Genomic DNA, 24,698 nt, shown 5'->3' on the forward strand with positions numbered 1-24,698 from the left:
GCAAATAATATTATAGATAAACTGAAACTTCTTAAAATCATAATACTAAAATCTAAACGCAGCCCAAAGGAAAATTGTTAAATATTATAACAAAACCAAGGAAACTGAAGCTACCAAAAAGTAAAATTTAACGGCATGTTAAAAAATAAAGACTATAAGTTCCCCAACCATCCTGAAAATCAAAAACAAGAACTGCAAAAACCTAGCGGCACTATCATCGGTTTCTACAATTGAAAGTGTCTGCAATTATTTTGAAAGAGTGAAAAGACTAAAGACGAATGTAAGCATCTAGATCTTTATTGGAAGAAAACGAAAAGTACTAATAGAATATTTAGAAAGTTTATTGTCACTCAGGTTTAAGAGAAACCTACTGGTTACTGTGAGCAAGAAATCATTGGTAAATGGCTGATGTGAGAATGCCATGTGAATCCCTCCCTTGAAACGGCACTTATCCTAGGCAGGAAGTTTCATAGGAATATCAAATTCATAAGTGGTCCCCAGTTGCTTGTATATCTTTACCAGAGGAGATAACAAAATTAGGTTTTTGCAGTTTTTGCAAGGAAGTGCCGAGGTCCTCCTACATACAGCACCTGGTATTCCCAAATGGTCACTCATTTGGTATCGACTAGGCTTAATGTTGCTTAACTTCAGTGATCTATTAAGAAAAAGCGTGTCAACATGATTATGACATAAAAATGGAATGAACAGACAATAATGGAAATCTAGAAATCTGCTGTCGATCAAAATGCAGGAAAATCCATCGGTTATTATCAGCAATAAATCTTTTCTCTCTCTCTCTCTCTCTCTCTCTCTCTCTCTCTCTCTCTCTCTCTCTCTCTCTCTTTCTCTCTCTCTCTTCCGGGGGGCAATTTCTTTGATCTCGACTAGAATTTCATTTGATGTCTTGCTCCACTTTTCAATCTTGGAGTGATGGTAACAATACAATAGTAGCTTCCTTTGTGCAATAGAGCAGGGCCGGACTTTTAAGCTTCTTATTTTTCTTTTTGTTGCTAATAGCTGACCTTGGTTGACCTCTGTGATAACCGGAGTGCCAGAGATAGGAAGGTTCATACCATTGTTTACCTCTGACTGCATGGTGTATAAATGAGTCGAGGGGGCCTTTTTATTCTTGGTGTTGGCCTGCCAATATGTATTTTTGTTTTTATTCATATCTTTATACTATTATTATTGTATAGTGGTTGATGTGTGAATTAAAAGGGATTATTATTATTATTATTATTATTATTATTATTATTATTAAATAGCTGTGTTGTGAGCAAGAAAGAACAAAACATGTAACACAACCTTATAGAAGATACAAAATTTTCTTTCTTTTTCGGACAAATCTCAAAATAAAGAGTTTCTTCTCAATTGATGACCTTTGTTATAAGTTTGGCTGGAAGGCTTCTCTTGACAAATATCAATCTGGGCAGTGAAGAGCTGCCTGGGTAGCAGTTTGATTGACCTCGGTGAAAAACTGCTGTACACCTGCCTCTGGCCACAATTCTGTGATATCTTAATCTTCTATCTTCATCTCTATCATCATCAGCGAATCTCAATCAAAAATTCATCCCTCCACATTCACTATTTTTCACTTGGCAGACACGTATTTGTCATTGTCTTCCTGTCTGTACATCGACTTTCCATCCTCCATCCTCCCATGGTCATATATTCTTCATCTTATCCTTGAATATCAATATATATGGCATAATTATGTTGACACACTGATTCTCGTTGAATCACCCAAGTTGAGCAACACTGAGCAGGCAAATACCAGATGGGTGACCACCTGGGAATATGTATGGAGAAGGACCAGAACTGAAAAATAACCCTCCGCCAAAAAAAACAAAAAACTGACGGCATCTCCCCTAACGAGAACATACATGTGACTGGGGAAGGAGTTGCTTGTGAATTTTATATTCCCTAGAAATTTCTTCCTTTAGAGGAAACCGGTTTTACCCACCTAGGAAGAATGCCGCTGGTACCAAGGATAAAAATTATCCTTGAATTCCTCGAAAGTCATACAATATACAAATATCTGTGCGTGAGGTCGCCAAGCTAATCAAGAACCTTGATTCCAGTAAAGCAACTGGACCTGATACATTCCAGTTATAGTGCTGAAAAAGCTCCAACCAGAACTTGCCCCCATACTTACAAAACTGTTTAAGCGTTGCCTTAAGGAGAAGTGCTTTCCAACACTCTCGAAAACCTCATCAGTATGCCCTGTATTTAAAATTTTAAGAATTCAGGTGATAAGTCATCTCCCTCTCAGTACAGACCAATAAGTCTCCTCTGTGTCATGAGCAAGTTGTTGGAATCCATATTAAATAAAGAAGTAGTCAACCACCTCAACAGAAACAACCTTCTTAGTGACATGCAATATGGTTTCCGCTCTGCAAGATCTACAGCAAATGTGCTAACAGTTATATCACATAGGATTAGTGAATCTCTTGACAAAGGTTTCCTTTCCAGGGCAATTGCTCTTAACATATCAAAGGCCTTCGATAAGGTATGGCATAAGGGCCTACTTCATAAGATTTCCAGCTACGGTATTACTGGAAATGTTTTCTCAATCATTAAATCATTTCTCTCTGATAGGTTCATAAGAGTAGTGGTTGATGGGCAGAAATTAGAGGCCCACGGTATTAATGCTGGAGTCTCTCAGGGGTCGATCCTAGGCCCAACTCTCTTCCTAATCTACATCAATGATCTCCCAAAACACATACTTAAATCATTCGTTGACATCTATGCTGATGACACGACCATCTATGGCAACACATTAAAGGCTGTAAATGACAAAGTTCTCTCTAATTCTCTCTCCTCTGATCTTGAGCACATGGTACAATTAGGGAAGAGGTGGCTGGTCACTTTTAATTCATCCAACACCAAGCTTCTATCTTTACATCATCAACGCTCTGATCCCCATCTGGCATCAATTGAAATGGATGGCTCTCGTCTTGGGGAGACTCCATGCTTTGACAAGCTTCTGGGTTTGACCTTTGCTCCTGATCTGAAATGGAACATGTACATCAAATCTGTTGCCAGGGACGCTGGGAAAATGGTGGGATCCTTCTACCGCTCCAGAAGATATCTCACTACTGATGCAATTCTCTATCTATATAAAAGCCAAGTACGTCCAAGGATGAAGTACTGCTGCCACATCTGGGCAGGAGCTGCTAAAAACAGCCTATCCTGCCTTGACAGAGTACAAAATAGACTTTGTGGTTTAGTGGGGGATGCTCTTTTCTCTTCCATGCAACCTCTCTCCCACAGGAGAGACGTTGCGAGTCTGTTTTTGTTTTATCGTTATTTCCATGGCAGGTGCTCGTCTGAGCTCCAACCCCTCGTCCCCCCTCGCCAATCTTTCACAGGAAACACCCGTTTTGCTGAAACTACTGTCAATAATTTTCCCCACTCTTTATCTGTGCCTAAATCCAAACATAGATTCCATGAGCAGAGCTTCTTTCTTAGAACTGCACGCCAGTGGAACTCTCTGCCACTTGCCTGCTTCCCACCTGACTACAACTTGGACGTCTTCAAGTCCAACATAAACAAACTCCTGACAAACCGCCCTCTTAAGTAAGACACTCTATCAAATCCCCTAATACTAATGATTACTACAATACTATCTTATTGATTACTGTACATGCAATAACCCTTATCTCTGAGTGGCCTTCGGGCCTTGATAAGTGGTGACCCCCATGTAAAAAAAAAATGTATTCTACTACTACTACTACTAATAATAATAATAATAATAATAATGATGATAATAATAATAATGATAATAATAATTAAGGTAAGCATGTCCTCACTCTGTCTCTATTCGTTATTCTACATTGGTCTTGTATTTTATCAAACAAAACAATCGTTAAAGTCTAACTGTTGGTTATCAAGCTAGTTCAAAATGGACAATGTTTACATCTCAATATAATCCATAAGGAGACAAGTATATTTTCTTGTTCAATTTATATACATTAATATGCACAGTGCCAATGTAGTAGTAGGAAGTGGTCGACGTTTGAAGACTTGTTATATCTGAGAATGGAATGAAGTTTGTACCTGACAACACAGGATGGAGATGTGGGGGGGGGGTCATTCTTCGTTCATCTTTTGTCAAAACCTGGCGCTCTCGGGAGAACAATTTTACATTGAAAACAAAGAAAATAGAGTAATAACCCTTAAATGTTGGTGCAAGAATAAAGAAAATTGAAAACAGTAGTTACCTATATGTCATTTATATACGGCATAATCGCATTGACACACCGGGTTTTCGTTAAGTCACTGAAGTTAAGCAACGTTAAGCTTGGCTAGATAGGCGGCCATTTGGGAATACCAAGCGCTGTATGTAGGAAGACATTGACACTTCCTGCATCCCACCTGGTCTCCAGCTGTCTCAACTCTGTCCTGCTACTGGATCAAGCTGGTTGGAGTAAGAGAGTGAAGTTAGTTTTCACAGAGCTAACCTGAGTGAGGCTAGCTCTGCACAAACTAGCTTCACTTAAAACAAACTACCAGTGCGTTTCATACATCATCCCGATGATAATCAGATGGGTTTCGTCGCTCTGATGGATGACCAACGAATATATCTATTTACTAGCTGGCAGTCTAGCGTTGCTCAGTTGTAAAATACGCTTAAACATTATATTTTGATTTATGCAGATTGCGTATGTATTATTAAAGAATTAATAATCCTTTATTCATTATTATATTTTACGAGGAATAATTGGCCCGGTGGACTACTTACTTAAGGGGGCGGTTCATCAAGAATTTGTTTCGGCTATGAAGTTTGTTAAACTTTTGTTAGAAGTTAGGAATTTTGTTCTGTGTTTATGATCCAAGCAGCATCTCTTCAGAAATCGCTAAAATTATATTCCAGTGTTTTTTTTGTTTGTTTTTTTTTTGTTTTGTTTTGTTTTTTTACTAATGTAGGACTGCAGGTATTTAAAACTATTCTCTGTCCGTTATCAAAATCCAGCAACATAGTTTGTTTATCTATGCAAAGAAGATTATTATTTTTAGAAAATAACTAGACGCTTTTGATGGTGCGGTTATTTAATTTTTTTTTTTAATCATTGAGTTTATAGGCCAATGTCGATTATTGTGGTTAAATCTTATTTCTGTCAAGTAACTTATTTAGAGTGAAATGTTTTTGCGATATGATTCTTAAACAACTTATTTTTATCTTTTCTATGAAAATCGCTCAAGACAAAGCATGAAATCACTTAGCATAAAGAACTAAAAAGAAAAATGCTACTTCAAAGTAAAAAAAAAAAAAAACTAGCTGATAAGTGTTTGATGGAGATTCTGACCTAAAAAAAACAACAATTTTCCCCCTTTGTCAGAAACGATGCTTATGGAATGTGATGACTAAGCTATGCTTATCCTATAATAAAAAGTTCCTTTTTATTATTTATTCTAACTTTATGTAAAAATTCCCGTTTTTAATACTATTTTTATACAGCTGCATCCACTATCGCTATACTGCTACCTTTTCCTACTAAGAGATATTTTTCACGTAACATTGTGACTATTACGAAGACCTACATGAAAATATTCACCTAGATGAATCTGTATTGCTTCTATTTACTTCCCCATAATAGTCCAGTCAAAATGTGGTTGAACCTCAAACAAATTGCTAACAGATGATTTTAACTTGCATGAATAACCTCTCTTTCAGATAAAAAAATAAGTTTACCACAATTAAGCTTGTCGAAAGGGGTCAACAGCCGCCATCTTTAAAATCTAACTTAACAATATTAAAATTTCGAGACATAAAATTCCTGACATTTTCTGACGAGTATGTCTATTATTCCTGACAATTACTGACAAAAATAAACGTTTATCCTGACAAAATAACTTTATTAAATAAGAAATAAAAAAATATGTTTTGCATGTAAACCCACACAGCTTGACATTTTCTTGGTGTTTTAAATTGTAATGATAATTAGCTATGTGCTTAATAATAAACTAACACCAGAAAATGACTATCGTCTCCCATTGTTTTCATGCTTTTTTTTTTTTTTTTTTTTTTTTTTTTTTTTACTTCTTAAGGCGCTCTGGACTGCAACCAAAATAAATATTTGTTTATTTTTTTTCAATATCAGCATTGTATTGGCTTAAACATATTTCAATTTCAATTTTAAACAACGCTTATTTCACGGTAACCTAACCTAACTAATTCACTTAACGCGGTCATGCGTATCATTAGAAGTGTCAGAAATCGCCATTAAAAATGTGTGATAAAAACTTGAATAATTAGACCTCCTATCTTTCGAAGCTTATAACTACTTGAAAAATGTAATTAAAACCCTAATTTTTTTTTCAATTAAAGGAGCAAAGACCAAATTTTATTTAAAAAATGACAAGTTTAATAGCAAATTATGCAATATTTGTTTTTTTTAATCGGTTTTCTTTAAAAAAGATTTCAAGAAAATGAACGAATTTTAACTTACTTCGCATATAATATATATATAAATTCAAAAAATCACTTACCTATAAAAATACTATTTAATGGGTACTTCCATTCTTCACTGTTAGGAATTTATCCATATTTATATTTTATATTCCATGTCCTTTTTAAATAAAATACTTTTTAAAGCAAGGATTAAAAAAAACGTGACATCAGATGTTTTCACAGTTGAAATAAAGGGAGACAAATGTCTGCTTTTCTTCGAGTTGTCATCTTCGGTGGTTTTAAACGCCAGAATTAATGTCTCTTTCTATTGCGTGCTGTAAACAAAAGTAGATATGTACCACCATAGCTGAAAAATGATCCCATTTCACTTATCAGTTTTTGCTGTTAAAAAAAAACGACTCTACCGATTTTTGATTTTTTTTTTTTTATTCTCTCAAAGAAATACATGGGTTTTTGATTTAATATATTTTATTTCTTCTTTATTGAGTGATTTTTTTTAATATCTAAAAAAAACATTGAATGAAATAGAAAAAATTGTCGTAATTGTACGAAATTTTCTGGACAATATAACAAGATTATAAGGTTTCACTTACAAAAAAAAACAAAAACTTCAACGTGGTTTAAAAAAACGGTTTTAAACTTTGGACTTTACAGTTAAATTTGCAAATAACTGTTCTTTTTTATTTTAAATTAGCTTATTTTATTTATTGATCTTTTATCATCAATTTATGATATATAAATTTGAGGTGAGAAAATTAATTATTTGCATTTTAATAGACATTTCAAAATGGGGGGGGTGAATTTAAAAAACAACGCTTGTCTACAATATCATATTCGGTTTATTGGAAAGAGCATAAAATTTTACATTGAACCTAAAAATATCTTAAAAATTGAACCAATAGAAAAAGTTTGATAGATTTTTAAAATTGAAAAATTGAAAAAAATTTAACTCGTAAAATTCAATTAATTTCATTACGTAAAAAAATGGCTGCATGAACGCGAGCAGGAACTTTGTAAACACTGTTTTTTAAAAAATAAAAATAATATTTCTATTATTTTTAAACAACTTTAATAGTTTATTTTGGAAGTATATTCCATAAAGAAAATAAACAACCCACTTTAAAAAGAGAAATTACGATTTTTTTTTTTTTCATATTTTATTCGCAGTTTTGTGTTAAGGGTGTCAAAAGTTCCAAAAAAATTCTGATACACCTAGCGTATCACCCGAACATTCGAAAACATCACAGTTAAAGAAAACACACGGACCCTGTTTTACTACTATATATTTCGTTCTAACAGCATGCGACGCAGAAAAAAGAGAAAGCATTATCTTGAGGCAGACGTCAAATATCGAACTTTTTTTATGAAATAAACAAATAAATATTTGTTTATTTTATTAAAACAAACTCTATTGGCTTATAAACATGTTTCAATTTTTTAAATAAAAATTGCATCAATCTGATCAAGAAAAGAAAAGTGTATTATCAGAACAGGCACTGCACTTTGTTCCTCGCCAAAAAGGCCAAAGACAAAGTTAATATTTGCTTTCGTCCCACCACAAGAAGATGTGTCACGAGGTCAAAAATGTGGGAAATGTCAAGCCTAACAGAGGAGCTCTCTGGCCTAGCAAAAATTGGATACTTGCGCACTTTTGCCACCGTGCTGAAATAATAACGTTATTATTTTGAAAGCCATTTTTAACATGGGGGTTTGTAATTATTCTGTGCTTCCATCTAACAATTTAATTTTAAAAAAAGATATCGTGAAGCTTGAATTTAACCTGAAAAAAACTATTAAAAAATAACGCGTTGGCAAAAGTGCACAAGCACCAAAAATTGTCTGGACAGCCCTATCGACATTCCCCAGTAGGGGCGTCTTAGGTAGTAAGCGATAAACTTACTTCCTTCAAAAGCTACGAGGCAAAGGCCATGGAGAGTGGACCCCCTAGGACTACACAGGACTTGCAGCACTGACTGCAGTCAACGGCAAAAAGGTCATTTAACAAATGATTCATACTCTGTTGACTTTCACATGCTAACGACCAAGATAAAAGTTGAAGCATCATCTCTAAAAGTGTATTCTTTAAAAAAAATGTTTCTTTTTCTGTTGACCTCTTCTTCTTCTTCTTCTTCTTCTTCTTCTTCTTCTTCTTCTTCTTCTTCTTCTTCGAATCCATTTGATTAACATTTTTAAAAAATACCTTGGATCATGGAATTCCTTTTCTCTAAGAAATCGCAAACGCAATCTTTTATAAATGCTGATTATGTTTTGTGTTTCAATTCTAGGCAGAATCACAAGATATGACAGACGGACTCGCAGAATCGTTCAAGAAGTTTGTGAAGTTGTCCGGGGCTAAAACTCCCGAAGAAATGAAACATATGAACTCAAAGGCATGCGGCAAAATGGTCAAAGACTGTTTGCCAAAAGAAGTGATAACCATAGCCGATGCATCTATCTTTCCGAAATACAAAGAAAAGGGAAAGCCGTAAGTTGATCTCTTTTTTTTTTTATTGCTTTCAGCAAAAAAAAAAAAAAAAAAAAAAAAAAAAAAAAGTAATAACCATAGCTGATGCCGTGATTTTCCAGAGCAGCCAACTAAGAAAAAAAAAAAAAAAATGGGATGAAAAAATAAATACACTACAAATAAATGTTACCTAAGACAAACTAAGTTACTCTTCTACCTACCTGGATAAGTTTTTTGTGTGTTTTTAATGTATTTTAAAGTGTTTTTTTTTTTTTTAATAAAAATAAAGGTAGTGTAGAGCCGGTCAAGTTGGAACGAAAAACGAAATCGTGGTGTGTCGATAATTGTCCAAAAATCGAAAATTATACAAAACACTGAAAGAAACGCATCCAATAATTGCCACCAATCGTAATGAAATGTTCCATCATTATCATTGTGAGAAATTTTTGCATATCCTCGACCTTCTTCCATTTTTATTTCTGGCCAAACCCAACAGCAACGTCAACTGACAAACCTTCTCAGGATTAAAATATACTGTTTCTTTTTCTTTCTCATTTGTAGAACGCTTTCATCTTTTGAATTTCACAAGAATTGAATCGGAATCATAGCAAGTGAAATAATTGCGAGTGTGAACATAAAGATGATTTTCTTTGATTTGTTTTTTTGTTTTTTGTTTTTTTTACGGCATATCAATCCTTTTAGGGTTATTTAATGCCGAATCCATACAATTTGGTAAAAGATTTTAAGCTTCAAGTTTTTTATGTCTTCAAATACTTATTCATGGTGTTTGATTTGATTGATTTATAGAGGAAAAGTATTGTTTTTGACTTTGCAGAACATGATTGAGTTTTCCATAGGGAAACGTTTAAAAAAGACCACGACATCAATGTTTGACGCATTTTAGGTGAAGAAGCCAGTAATGTTCTTTTTTAATAGGGCTACAGATCAGAGGAGTAAGAATAAAGCCTAAATGAAATGGACCGTACAAATGGTTTGAATGTTTTATATTTAAATAGGGAAGGAGGTAATGGCGAAAATATTTCTTTTCATTTATGACTTTCTTTAAACACAAGTAATTTCTAATCTTTTTTTAACTATCTTGCGCTGGCATGTGTGTGGGACGGCTTTAAGTTAGACATCCAAATTAACCTATATTTATTTATCCCTCTTTCCCATTTTTATCACTTCCTCTCATGTTTCTCTTAGCCTTACTTTACCGACTAACGCTGTTACCTCAACTGTTTTACATCTGCTAACCCAATAACTCTCATCCGTTCTTTCAGCGTGGACATACCACCAAAGTCTCCTGTTCTGCGTACATTTCCCTATACTGTCCAAATTTAATCTATTTCTGGATTCACCAGAACTAGGCCTGTCTTTAAGACTTACATTGCGTATCTATTGTATCATTCTCATATCATTTCTTTCCATGCAACGCATGTCCTCAACCCTCACTAGTTCGCTTTCATTTTTATACATCATTACACTGCATATATATGCCTAATATTTATTTTCTTAAAGTTTATGGTATGACGACCGTGGATTGAAATCTGGTCTCCCTGCTCTTGCCACTATGCCAAATCGGCATGATTTATTGGATCGATCATATACAAATAATCATCATAAAAAGTACAGTTTGTTTACATGAGCATCGCATAATTTTAAAACATATTCTATATTCATTGTCCTAAAAATTGCAATAAGATAATTTGCAGTTTAGATTTCAGGTACTTCTGCACTTTAGTGCCCGTTTTTCCGTGAATCGTACTCAGCAACACCCGGCGAAAAACGGAAAATGTCGGATTAAAACGAGCGAGACAAAAGAGAGACGCCAACTAGCAGACGTTAAAAACCGAAAGAAAAACAGAAAGAAAGGAAAGGGTTTAACAGGAATAGAAAAGAAAGGCAGAGTTTCATTGCGTTTCTCCAAAATAAATAAATAAATAAATAAATAAAAACAAGGAAGAATCCAGACTGAAAATAATTTGTAAATTCACAGAAAATGTCCTCGCTTTTTATCAGGAAACCCAGCTGCTAGCAATAAAGAGGAGATGCAAAACATGTCGGTGAAAGTGTATCATGAAGAAACGAAACATAAACGACGTTTTCGACTGGAGGTGAGGTGCACTAATGTCCCCTGCAGACAATGGACGTCCTTAGGCCATGGAATCTTTTTCGAGAGGTTCCATCTCCTGCTACCTACGATTATACGAATTATATATTTGTGGGCGTTCGAAATGGCAACACGCAAAAACATACGGCGAGAGTGCGATATCGGGTCAGATCACACTCTCGCCAACTGGAAAAACTTCCTGAGGGATATTTGCCAAGACTATTTCCTTAGAAATCCCCGGCAGATCAGAGGCCCAGGGCACACAATAGAAGTTGACTAGTTCGTTTTCAATAGATGAAAACATAATGTCGGGAGGGTTATCAAACAGCTCTGGGTCTTCGGAGGGATACGACCCTGCTGAGAAGGAGGGTTTTCTTGTCACAGTCCCAGACCGTAAATCAGAAACCCTTCTTCCCGTAAAAAAAAAAAAAAATACATACTGCCGTGGACCACGACAGTTTCTGATTGCTGGAAAAGCGTGCTACAAAGTAGAATCCGAATTGTACGAACATCTTACAGGTAATTACAGCCTTCATTTCATGGACCCTATGACTAGGGCTACCACGAATCATGTGGAGAGGATGTGGAAGGAGGCAAAACAACGAAATAAAAGAGAGTGTGGAACCAACTGTGATCTGCTTTACAGTTATTTTAATGAATTTATGTGGAGATAAAAATTCAGAAAGAATTATTTTGTCTCTATCATAAAACATAGAAAGCTATCCGGTTCAGGAATTTCCTCCTCCTCCTCCTCCTCCTCCTCCTCCTACATTCTCTAACAACCTTTCTCTTTGTTGTCGTCAGCTACTTTACTTCAACCGGTAGAAAATACTATCCTTAAATAAATAGCCTATCTTCAGGAAACCACATGTTCCTATTTATAATGCCTCCTCACAGGACAGAGTTAGACACCAGGGTCGTTTTTTAATGTGGAGAAAAGGAACAAAAATAAAAATTGTCTCAGTCGTAAAGGATTTCTCCTCCACTGACAGAGAACAAGAAATTGAAGTGCAGCATCTGAAGAACAGATGGTATTTTTTTGCTCCCCCACCGAGCAAATTAGGCACGAGGCCGATTTTTAATGTGAGGAGTGAAGGGAAAAAGGGGACCAGCTCCCGAGAGGTGGGAAATGGGAGCTGGTTAATGGTCAGGCATGTGGGGTTGCCCCCACATCTGGTCTTTGCTAGTCATAGCTAGTCATAGCTTGCAGCATCTGAAGAACAGATACTACACTTTGATCTTGTCCCGAAGGCCAAGATATTTATTTGCTCCCCCACCGAGCAAATTAGGCACAAGGCCGATTTTTAAAGTGAGGAGTGAAGGGGAAATGGGACCAGCTCCCCGGGGAGTAGGGGAGCTGGATAGTGACAATTGGTATGAAGGGTTTCCCCTACATTGACCAAGGTCTTATATGTGGGGTTGGTATTTATTTGCTTCTCCACCGAGCAAATTAGGCACAAGGCCGATTTTTAATGTGAGGAGTGAAGGGGAAATGGGGGACCAACTCTCCGAGGAGTAGGGGGGAGCTGGATAGTGACAATTGGTATGAAGGGTTGCCCCGACATTGACCAAGGTCTTATATGTGGGGTTGCCCCCACATATGGTCTTTGCTTGCAGTATCTGCCGGAACAGATACTACACTTTGAGATATTAAATCCTTTATTCATGTTAAAAATACATTGAAAAGCCTGAAGGCCAAGTAAGAAAAAAAAAAAAGATTTATTTTGCGGCAAAAAATGCATAAACAAAAATTGTTTTACAAAAACTGCAGTCGTCGGCTACCCAAAACTTTTCTTTGAAAAAAAAAAAAATTTAACTTTTATTATTATCTGCCCTCCCTCCAACACCCATAAAAAAGAAAAACAATTGGCTAAAAAGATAATAAAACAGTAACTACGGTAAGTTTCTGTTTTTTTTTTTTTCTTCCTTTTTTTTTTTTTTTTTTTTTTTAATACTTGCGTTCGCTCGTTATAGTACGACGACTACGGAGGTTATTATTTTTTTTTTTTCATTATAATCCAGTGTTTTTTCCTTTTTCGCCGGGCGTTGCCAAGCGCGTCTCACGGAAAAGTGCAGAATTACCAGATTTCAAGGCAGATAACATTTTATAATTGATCGATGTACATCGCTAGTCTTGACAATTACATGACAAGTAAATAAAATGAATGTTCAAAATACAAGTGATCCAGATAATAAATAAATATTATAGCAGTCTTAATTAAACTTAGGAATAACTGCATTCTGCGACGCATGAGACAGTCAAAGTATAGCATCATTTTCAATCTGAAGCCAGATTCACAGTGTCTGTCGGAAATTTATCTTCCTTCCAGATAAATTCGACGCTAAAGTAACTAACCTGAAAAAAAGTAACAGCATGAAATAAAAAGGGGGGGGGTAAAGAATAAAATATAAAGGTCTTGCTTTGAAACGAAGAAGAGATTTTATTCACAATAAAATTAGTTGCAAATTTTTCCCTTTGCGGGCATTAAATTCAAAAAACGCCAAGGTAACATATAATGAAAAAAATAACACTAGTTCTTATAATGAAGATGTCATATCCATGAACGAATACAACAATATGATGCAAAATAGTATTTCCTAATCACACTCTCATATGTAGTAAATTTTAGGAACATACTCACAAATTGAAAACCGGTCAGGCACGTGCCTTTTTCTTTCTTTTTTTTTCTCGTTTAAAGTCTTTTAGAAATTTCTCTCCTTCCATATTTGCGTGCAAACCGTAGACACACAGATGGATTTCAGAAGCATGCCGCATCGCATGTCCGGGGTATTCTTGCCGGGTTTCTTCTTTGTAGGAGGTGCCAAAATTCCTTGTCACATAAAATAAGGTCTTTTTTAAAATAATTACACTCCTTCAAAAATATGTGCAAAACCATAGCCACGTAAATATTTTTCAGAAGTATGCCTCGTCACATGCCCGGGGTATACTTGCCGGGTTTTCTTCTTTGAAGGAGGCTCCAAAATTCCTTGTCTGCGGCAGGCAATGAACACGTCCAATCTCCACGTCGCAGGAACCAAAAAAGAGTGTGAATCTCGCGCTGGGCTCGTGACATCATCACGGAGCTAGCATTTCCCTTTTCTCAAATTAAAGGGAGTTTCATACAAACCCCAAATTTACGAAACTAAGAATAAAAAAAGATACAAAATACAAAAACTCAAATACAAGAACCAGATAAAAAATAATAAATGTAAACAGGGGGGATGCACTATTATTGGTACAAAAAAAATTCCAACATGTCCTCCAGTTTCGTTGCAATCAAATCTCTCTTGATTGTCTGTTTCTAGTTCATTTTTGGTCTTCCTCTTCATTTTTTTATCAGGGGTCCATTGGAGTGTTTCTCTCTGGGGCTAATTTTAGAGTATATCCAAGTAAGCCTAGACTGCAGATTATTGACGTTACTACCTGCTGGTTTGTACGATCTCTGACTTCTTGGTTGGTAATCCAATTGCTCCATTTTATCATTAAAATCCTTCTAGGGCATTTGGATTGCATTAATAAACAATCTAAGCATGCTAATCATAATAGTACATTGGTTAAAATATAACAAGATTTATTGAGAAAACCCGTTTGTCGATGTTGGAATGTGTGTGTGGATGTATGCGTGCATGTGAGTTGCGTTTGTGTTAGTATGAGGGTTTCTATGTAAGTGAAATGTTTCCTATGCTTGCTTTATGTAAGCGAAAAGTTTGTTGAGTAGTGTCATGTGTGCGTGAGTTAATCAAAAGTAGCAAGTTAGCTGTGCTACTGGATTGCTTGCTTATTTGCGTGCGGAGGTTATCAACCGGTTTTTGATCAAAGTAGCTGTTTTTTACTGTTCCTTTACTGTTCCTTTCATGTGGCTGGTTGATGTGTGCGATACTAATGCATGTATCGAATATAGAAAGTAGCATTTCATTAGAGGTTTAACTGAGATCAAGTGTGTACGAATCTGTTGGATGGAAATGCATGAATTGTTTTGGCATGGAATCACAAAGCATCTGTGAGCATCTGACTGTAATGTTTGTCGTTTGTCTTAGCTTTTATACTGCAAATTCTAGAAGAGATTGACTTTTTCGTCTTACATACTGATTGGCTAGTACTTGTTTAGGTGTTTTGTTTGCCAATGTGCATTGTCAGTTTTGTGTTATGCAGATGACATTCCAAGGAATCAAGTCAACTCATTGCAACATTTATTGGGACGAAAGAATGTTTTGAAAAAAAATTTTGATAGATTGGCAGAAATTCCTCCCTGCCTGCTTAGAAAAGGCCAATCTGTGCGAAACATTAGGTAAGATTTAAAAGCTGCAGAGTCTTGGTTAATAAATGAAGATGGGGTAATAAATATAAGTTAGCTTCTCTTATTTCGTTATGTCACCCATATACAAATACACACGCTCATACAACAAATGTGTGTGTGTGTGGTTGTCCATAAAGTTTGAATGAATGTTTCTATTAATCTTATTGCATTTAATTATTTTATTAATAATGAATAACAAGTTTGGTTTGGCTGTTTTATTTTATGGCATATCAACCCTTTTCGAGTTATTTAATGCCGAATCCAATAATTTTTGGAAAAAAGGTTTTATGCTTCAAGTTTTTTATATCTTCAAATATTTATTCATGGTGTTTGGTTTGGTTGTTTTGTAGAGAAAAATTGTTGCCTTGGTTTTTGGCTTTGCCAAACATTATTGAGTTTTGCAAAGGGAAAGGAAAAGAAATAAAATCAACGTTTGGTGCATTTATGTCAGGAAATCGATATCTTCAGACCTCCTGATCTGTTAGCATCGGTGAATGACAAGAAGAGCGGTAAACTTATTTTATTTTTTATAAATGTTTATTTATACAAATATTTCTGGTTGCATGTGTGCATACATGTTTCAGCTAAGATCTAAGAAAAATATTCAACGAAAAATTGATAAAACACACACATATATAGCCAAAAATGTGCGCATAGCTACAACAACCGTCAACAACTTCCCTCACTCTCTATCTGTGCCTAAAACTAAACGAAAATTCCATGAGCAGAATTTTTTTTTACTAGAACTGTGGAACACAATAACATGTAGCTGCTTCTTGGTTGACTATAACATGGTCATTTTCAAATCTAATGTAAGTTCATGTTGAGCCATCCTCTTAAATAATTTAACTCTACCCAAGTTCCACCATTATTGATCATGTTATCTCACCATGCATCTAATACTTAACCCTTATAATAGAGTAATCTTCTTGATAAACAATGACCCCCACTCCCACCCCAAATAAAAAAAAAAATTTTTTAACAGAGAATGCCTATCCCAGGATGATTACAAATTAATTTCCAAACAGGACATTTTCATATCACAGAGATTAAAATCAAAATATAATTATACTATACCATTTTAAGCACGTGTAATGCTTTCTTTTTTTTTTTTGGTCCCCCAACAAAAGGAGGATGGACCTGTAAATTCACTCGTGTCCGTTCCTCTGTCCGCACTTTTCTCAATAATTATGCCTTGGAATTTTTTGAAATTTTGCACAAACATTAAACATGATACGAATAAAAATGTAACAGAACGAATTTTCTGGGAAAACTCCTGCTGCCCCCCTAGGGGTGCCTTACTGGTTAATATTGGCTAAAATTGACACTTTTGTGCTTATTAAAAAAAAAAATGATGCCTTGGATTTTTATAAAACTTTCTGAAAAGTTGTAACTAACTGATTTCTATATAATTTTGTTTGTCTATACTTTGTGATAACTCTTGGGTGTGCCCCAGAGGCTCTTTTAGGGCTAATAAAAACACTCCATTTTTTGGACTATTTTACCCCTCGCCAGACTTTCACAAGGAACACCCGTGTAGCAGAAAACACTATCACTAATTTCCCCCATTCTGTGCCTAAACCTAAACGTAGATTCTATGAGCAAAGCTTCTTTCTTAGAACAGCACGCCAGTGGAATTATCTTCCGTTTTCCTGCTTTCCAGCTGACTACAATATGGTTGTCTTCAAGTCTAACGTAAACAAGTTTTTGGTGAACCGTTCCATATAAGTTAACAAATTTACCGAATTTCCATTATTAACGATTACTATATTGTCCAATTTCTACTGTGCACTCTTTAACTCTTATCCTCGAGTGACCTCTTGGCCTTGATAAGTGGTGATGCCTTTGTAAAAAAATAAAATAAACCATATTTGCCCAAAATGTTCTGTGTATGTCTATTTACCAGTTTTGCATGGTACTGAACTCCAATTTAAATATGTTAAGGCCTTGAGGACTTTGGGGGCTAAATGGGGGAGTGCAAATGTTGATCTTAGTCATTTCTTTTTTTGTATGGTGCAGAACTCAAATTTAAATATGTTAAGGCCTAAAACTGCACCGTTTGTTCATTTTCACCAGCATTAGTCATTCTTTAATGCCTCGTTCACTGTGCACTCACGGGGGACGAGGCATGCTTCCTTTGTTTTCTTTAAATTTACATTCGTACGGATTAATGGTATTTTATTGCTGAGGTGTAATATGCAGTTGAGGCAGGTTCAATCATCAGATATTCTGTTTGCTTTATGCATTAATTTGTTGATTCCTGCACCAACGTGTAAGTTCAATGTACTAATACATAGGTGTGGCATACTGATGCATTTGATATTGTGGCATAAATCGTATAAACAGTAACATTCTACAGTTTAAAGTACATTCAACAAATAGTCAATAAGGTGAAGTATCTGTGTGTGTGTTTTTTTTATTTTTTTTTATCTCAAACAAGGCATATTGCTACTTGGTTGTAAGGAGTTATGTCTGCAGGGAACTATGTAAAGTGAGGAGGATCAAGATATTTGTTCACATTACATTTAAACTTCTGCATGTCAGTACAGTGAAGCAGGAACCAGGGGGGAATTCAAAAGTCTAGCAGTCCGTGTAAAAAAGGCTTTCTGACATCTAAGAACCTCTACAGTAAATAGGTGGGATTTTGTTGAATTTCAGTTTAATCAGCTCAGGTTTGTTTATTTTTTTATTCAGCTCAAACAATGTCTATGAGGCATAAGAGGCTACTGTGAATTAGGGGTCATATTGATTAGGGACATTTTAAGTGGGGAGTTGTGCAGTAAGATGTTTGTTCACATTACACTTTAATTTCTGCATATTGGTACAGTCGGAGAAACAGGAAGCAGGGGGGAAATTCCAAGTAGTTTGAAGGAAGAAGCTGTTAGAATAGACAGTTTTATAGCATCTGGGGACCTCTACAATGAAGGGGTGCGATTTTGCTGCTTGTCAGGTTGGTTGGGGTATTTACGTTGAGGGGCTACAAGTGCATTTACAATTGAAATGCTTGTAAAACAAGCACTGGGATGCAACATTATAACAATAGGACAGCACAGAGGCCGGAGCTTGGTAGACAGTTTCGGGCTTATTAGGTGAGAGACTCTTGCAACATTGCAGCAATAAGACCTGCTAGATTAGAGACTCCTTTTGATAACCTGTCCAAGTGAGAGAGACTAGTGGTTGGTACACCAGCCCAGATATGACAATAATACTCCATGTTATTTAGAAAAAATTACATCAACATTACCACACATCATATCTATTAATTGAATAATTTTATATTAAAATTATTTTTACATTAATAACATTTAGATACATCGTGTATGTGTGTATTTCTCGTCTCTATGTGACTTATACATTAGTTTTTAAACAAAAACTGAAATAGCATAAAATAAAATGAACATTTTTTTTAAATCATTAACAAAAAATTAATTATGAAATTGAATCTACCATAATGCTTTTTAGTTTCTTCATAAAGAAATCCAGCATTTTAATCTTTTGTTAATAGTTGAAAAAAAATTGGATTACTCTCTGACCCTTCTAAATTTGAAAGAAAGTTAGAAATATTTTAAGTGTCGAATAGAAAGTAAGTTCTGACTCTAAAATACTTACCAAATCATAATGCATTAAATTTTAATTCCTAACGATTTGCTAAGAATTTTAATTTAAAAGATTGAAAGAGTTAGGAGCCATTTCCAATAATTTTATAAATAAAGATTAAATATTAACTTAATAAAATGAATTATAATTTTCTAAATAATATCATATTTTAATGGATGAATGCTACTAATATCATGTAAACTACATTTATGTATCATGTAAACTATATTTATTATGTTGAAACAAAAATGTAGTAGGCAAAAAAAAAAATAAATGTTCTGTCAGCAACAGTACAACTTCAAAATAGTCAATATCGCCCACCTCCAGAAGAGAGGGAATTCCTGTCCGTGATAACCGTGGTAAAAGAAGACACACTCCAATCGCCAGAAACACCCACACACACAATTTGCAGGACACTGCCGACTCGTCTCTAGCCTCCTGCTTTTATAGTGGCCGGGAATTATCCATTTGCATAATCACATGAGAAAGAAACGTGATTTTCCGAGAGTTGCATGGGGTAAACGCTAATAAAAACCCCCGGACGCCATCTTGGAATTCTCTTTTTCCCCCCAACCGGTGACACAACAGACGTACCCGAGGTAAGCTCTTTTTCCCCTCATTTTAGTTATTGCTACTTCTGCTACACTCCCCCCTGATCTCACGATCACAAATGGGGCAGGGGGGCAGTCGTCTCTGTCTGGTACTTCTCCGAAGAACCGGAGGCAGCACTTCCTTCCTGCCATCCTCCTCATCGCCATTATTGCCACCAGTCTGCTCCATAGGCGGTGTTTCACAATCAGGGCAGGGGGGCAGTATTCGTCTCTGTCGGGTACTCCTTCGTAAAGGCAAGACGGGTGGTCCTTCCTCCGCTTCTTCAGTATGTACATTATATGGCTCAAAATCCTCTCCGTCGTCCTGCATCATACTCTCTGTCTTTTCAGAAGACATCATACTGTCTGAGTCTCCCTCTTCCTCCGATGTAACAACATAATGGCGAGGGCGCAAATCCTTCATGTGACGAGGCACACCGTCCACCAAAATCGACTGAGGGCTGATCACCTTGGTCACCTCACCCTTGCCGAACCTCGTGGTACATCGATTTTGCGGTCTTTTGACCCATACGCGATCTCCAACCTGGTAAAAGCTGTTCTTGGGACCTGGGGACGCAGTTGCGAGATTGGTCTCCTTTATCCGAACTTCGTATTGATAAATCCTGTTGGCAGGCGCAGTGGAGGGAGATGTGTCGTCTCTTGGTGTGATGTTATACCAGTAGACAGCCTCCTGTATGGGACAACACATTCTAGCCGCTATTCGTTTCACTGTACGGTGACATCGCTCCGCTATGCCATTCCCGGCTGGAGCGTATGCACAACGGAATCGCAAGTGAACTCCCCATTTACATGCAAATGCTTGGAACATATTGCTGCAGAAAGCTGTGTCATTGTCTAAAAGGAGTTCATGCGGCGCGCCACGCTCGAGGAACACTGCCTCCAACTGATGAATCACGCTTGCCGAGTCCTGCCTTGCCAATTTCCTCCAAATGGAGAAACGCGATGGACCACAGTCTGTTAAAGTTAAAAAATGGAAGGTGCCATAATGTGTGATATCCATTCCAATTCTCTGCCAATTCTCGTTAACTTCCAGCTTTGCCTTTTCCCACCTGACTGGCGCTGGGTCAATGGACTGACATTCCTCGCATTTCTGTATGACCGTTCTGACAGTTGCTTTTGTCGTGGTTGGACATCTTCTCCTGACAAAGTAGGTAGTGCGTCGCACCCCCGGATGCCCACTATCTTTGTGAATAGCCATGATTTGACTCTCATCCAGCTCGTCTGTGTGGACCGCGCCTATCACTGGGTCAGGACCGTTTTTCTTTTTCATTGCCTCAAACCACCACTGTGGCACTCGTGTCAGTCGGTCAGCAATGTTTCATGCTGATGGAACCAGCGTCACATCCACTGTCAGCCCGTACTCTTTCACGAGCTCCTTAAGAGTGCTTAATCGCCTCCTAATAAGCATCTCGCATGCTGCTTTGGTGCGTACTCGCGCCTTTCCAGTTAGCATGTCCGAGACCCAATGGTATACGCAAACAGAATCTGTCTTTATGTGCAGCACCTTGCTCTGCCACTGGAGAGCCAAATTGATGCCTTTCAATACGGCATCCAGTTCAGCCAAGTTGATATGTTGAGAGTCATCTTCAGGTCGCAGCCAACATGCATCTTCCAACACAGTTTCACACATCTCCAAGGCTGCCCCAATTGCTAGGGAGCTAGCATCGACCCATACATTCAGCTCTTTGCCGTCCACACACCAATTTCCCTGTGCCGGATCATTCTGCTGCACAGATTTTAAGGTTTCGAACATCATACGATGTAGTACGGCGTCCCTTGCTTCATCATCCCAGCCCTTCGTTATCGAACTTACTCTCCTTCTGAGTATTCCGCAAGCCACACGAAGCCAACCGCACACCGGAAAGTGCCCGACAAGTCGACCACACAGGGAAAAGATTGTTCGTCGCGTAACAATACTGGGAGCCTCCGGAATTGTATTTCCTCGCTTCCACCGCAGTTCATTGCGTTCCATCCTGACTGCCAATCCCAGCACCCGTGCACCGTCCTTCAACTGCTCCGGGTTCTTGCACTCCAACCCGAACTGCGCGAGGTGTTCTCTCACACGGGTCGCGGGCACCACGTCTTCATTGACAAAAATGTCATCAATGTAAGCAGATGCTGCGCGGCTTATAACTTCTTCCTGAGATAGTACTTCGCTGACAATTGCCCTCATTATCAAGGGAGCCACATTCAAACCAAACCCCAGACGGGTCAGACAGTATTTTTTCCCATCGATTTCCACAGTCTGGTATGGCCACAGTGTCTCATGGACCCGGACTTGTAGGTATGCTCTTCTGAGGTCCAGTAGAGACACGTTAGCACCTTTTTGTCTCCACTCACGCAGCTTAGCCGCACAAACATCTGCGTTGGCCGTAAATGCATCTACGTAATGATTTAGCTCCCAGTAGTCCATCACCGGGCGCACTTTGGCTTTGTTCTGCTGTATCACAGCCATCAGGGGAATTAGACCTTTGGGGAGTCCCAATTTATCCTCTGGGTATGGCACGAGCCAACCATTATCTATCCAGGTGTGGAGCTCCTGCGTGTATTCTTCACGAATTTCTGCTGGCACTGGGTACTCTGACACTCGATTATGCAGCCTTTCAGGGGGGTGGTCCACAGACCATTTCCACGATGCGGTCCACGTTCGGTTTTGATGGTCAAAGGTAGCAGTGAAATCTGGTTCATCGATAGAAATGGCTGAGCATTTAATACTTTTCCTGGCGCCCAGCCGCACTGATCCTGTAGGCTTGACAACGACACCTCCTAGAGCTTTTATGGCGTCGATCCCTAGAAGCAAGTCAAATCCCAGTGGCTTACCATGCACCACCAACACATCGACTCTGGCAGACACACCTTCAACAGTGGATACAGAGACCGTTCCAACACCGCAGCACGCATGGGACATTCCACCAATTGTGGTGACATTTACGTTTGTTTTTCTCCAAGACCGGCACCGGTCTGCATGTAAAATTGTCCTGGAGCATCCTGTATCAATAAGCGCCAAACATCGCGTCCCGTCAACATGGATGCTTATCACCGGAAGCGTCGTGTTCACATCTTGGTTGGGAAGGAGACTGGCGCTTATGCGTCCTCCCCTTGCTCGTTTCCCGAGCAGTTCCGAGCCCAGTGTCCACTCTCACCGCAACGGTAACACCGTGCTCCACGTTTTCGACAGTCCCTTGCAAGGTGGTCTTTAACATTGCATTTGAAACAAGTCACGTTAACAGGATTATTCTGGGCCCTGTTGTTCGGTGAGCGTGTGGCCGCAACCACATCCTGATTTTGTTCGCCAGGCGTCGTCAAAATTCTCGCTCTCGACATTAGCTCCCCCATGGTCAGGGCTTTGATGTTCGGCACCTGTTGAAGAGAAATTGAGATGGTGTCAGGGAATCCAGTGACAAAAGTTAATTTTGTGAGTCTCTCTAAGCTTTCTCCTGTGAATCCGGCCAATCCAACCAACTGCCTGATTTTGTTGGCGTACACATCCACACGTTCACCAGCCCATCTAACCGTAGTTATTTTTCTATATGCTGCAAACGCGTCATCAGTAAATGCCTCCTTTAATCGAGCCTCAATCTGGTCTATTTTCTTTTGATCGTCCTCCTCCATTTCCATGTAGAGGGCCAGCGCATCGCCTTCCAGGTATAAAGGTAGCAGACTCGCTACGTCATCCACCTGCTGAAGTTGTGCGACAAGTCTCACTTTTTTCAGCCACGCTACAACGTCTCCCTCGCCAGAGAACGGCTTGATAATATCACTGCTTATCCGCACCTTCGCCATATTCGGGCCGAAATAGCTTGAAACAAAAATGTAGTAGGCAAAAAAAAAAATAAATGTTCTGTCAGCAACAGTACAACTTCAAAATAGTCAATATCGCCCACCTCCAGAAGAGAGGGAATTCCTGTCCGTGATAACCGTGGTAAAAGAAGACACACTCCAATCGCCAGAAACACCCACACACACAATTTGCAGGACACTGCCGACTCGTCTCTAGCCTCTTGCTTTTATAGTGGCCAGGAATTATCCATTTGCATAATCACATGAGAAAGAAACGTGATTTTCCGAGAGTTGCATGGGGTAAACGCTAATAAAAACCCCCGGACGCCATCTTGGAATTCTCTTTTTCCCCCCAACCAGTGACACAACGGACGTACCCGAGGTAAGCTCTTTTTCCCCTCATTTTAGTTATTGCTACTTCTGCTACATATGTAAAAATTAACCTATTTAAAAAAATATTTAAAAAACCCCAAGTGAAACAAAAGATGAAAGTAAAAAGACTCCCAGACAACGCTAGGTAGTTACAGCTATACAAAAATTAAATGTTTTGTAAAGTTTTTATGTTTCTGAATTTTTGAGATGAGGACTGATAATCTATATATACGTGTGCGTTATTTTGTGTATCATGTTTACATCTTTTTTTCTTTCGAGTGATTGTCATTTAATTGCTATGACCTTCCATTTCTTGTAATAAATAACTTTACCAAGAATTCTTCATAAGTTTTGACTTCGGTTTCGATTATAGCTGATGACACTGAAGTCATTTTTTTTATAAATAACTTTACCAAGAATTCCTCATAAGTTTTGGTTTCAGTTTCGATTATAGCTAAAGGAACTCAAATTATATATATATATATATATATATATATATATATATATATATATATATATATATATATATCTATATAAAGTTTTGGTTTTGGTTTTGGTTTCGATTCAAGCTGATGAACCCAAGTCATATGGATATAGATTTTTATTTTTGAAATTACAACTCTATAATATATAAGAATCGATAGAAAATTGACTCTATCATATATACGAAATCTGCATAAATTAAAATATCATGTTTAAGCATATTTTATGACCGGGCTACACCAGGCATTCCTGGTAGCTTAGATAAATACTTCTGCAGTTTTAACAAAAGAGCTACAATAATAACAGGGCGTCTCCGTTTACACTGAACATCCACAGAATGCCAACATCAATATATTACATATGAAAGAGTTCGCTGTGGAATTTCCGGAGGTCCCACTCGTTTGGATTATTTAAATTACTGTTCTCCTCTTGGATGTTATTTTCACAACGTTTCAGCTGATGTTTGGTTTAAAAATCCATGTAGATTCCCAAGTTTGATAAACAGATTTCCGAGCTCACCAAGATACAGCCGAAGAAGGTCAGAGATTACATCGGTCGAAACGTT

At 37.5% G+C, this 24,698-nt stretch overlaps 1 protein-coding gene across 2 annotated transcripts in view; it reads left to right on the forward strand.

The window, feature by feature from the left end:
- LOC145295907 (tubulin polymerization-promoting protein family member 3-like) overlaps positions 1-24,698 on the forward strand; it is a 104,969-nt gene that overhangs the window by 73,908 nt on the left and 6,363 nt on the right. For both annotated transcript variants that reach the window (XM_080141676.1, XM_080141675.1), the window contains exon 2: positions 8,701-8,900. In XM_080141676.1, the coding sequence (XP_079997802.1) occupies positions 8,716-8,900 (185 nt within the window). In that variant the 5' untranslated portion in view covers positions 8,701-8,715. The remainder of the gene's footprint in view (positions 1-8,700; positions 8,901-24,698) is intronic.

This window comes from Euprymna scolopes, chromosome 16, assembly GCF_053919585.1.
Source record: "Euprymna scolopes isolate OS-2025 chromosome 16, ASM5391958v1, whole genome shotgun sequence".
In the NCBI taxonomy this organism is placed as follows: domain Eukaryota; kingdom Metazoa; phylum Mollusca; class Cephalopoda; order Sepiida; family Sepiolidae; genus Euprymna; species Euprymna scolopes.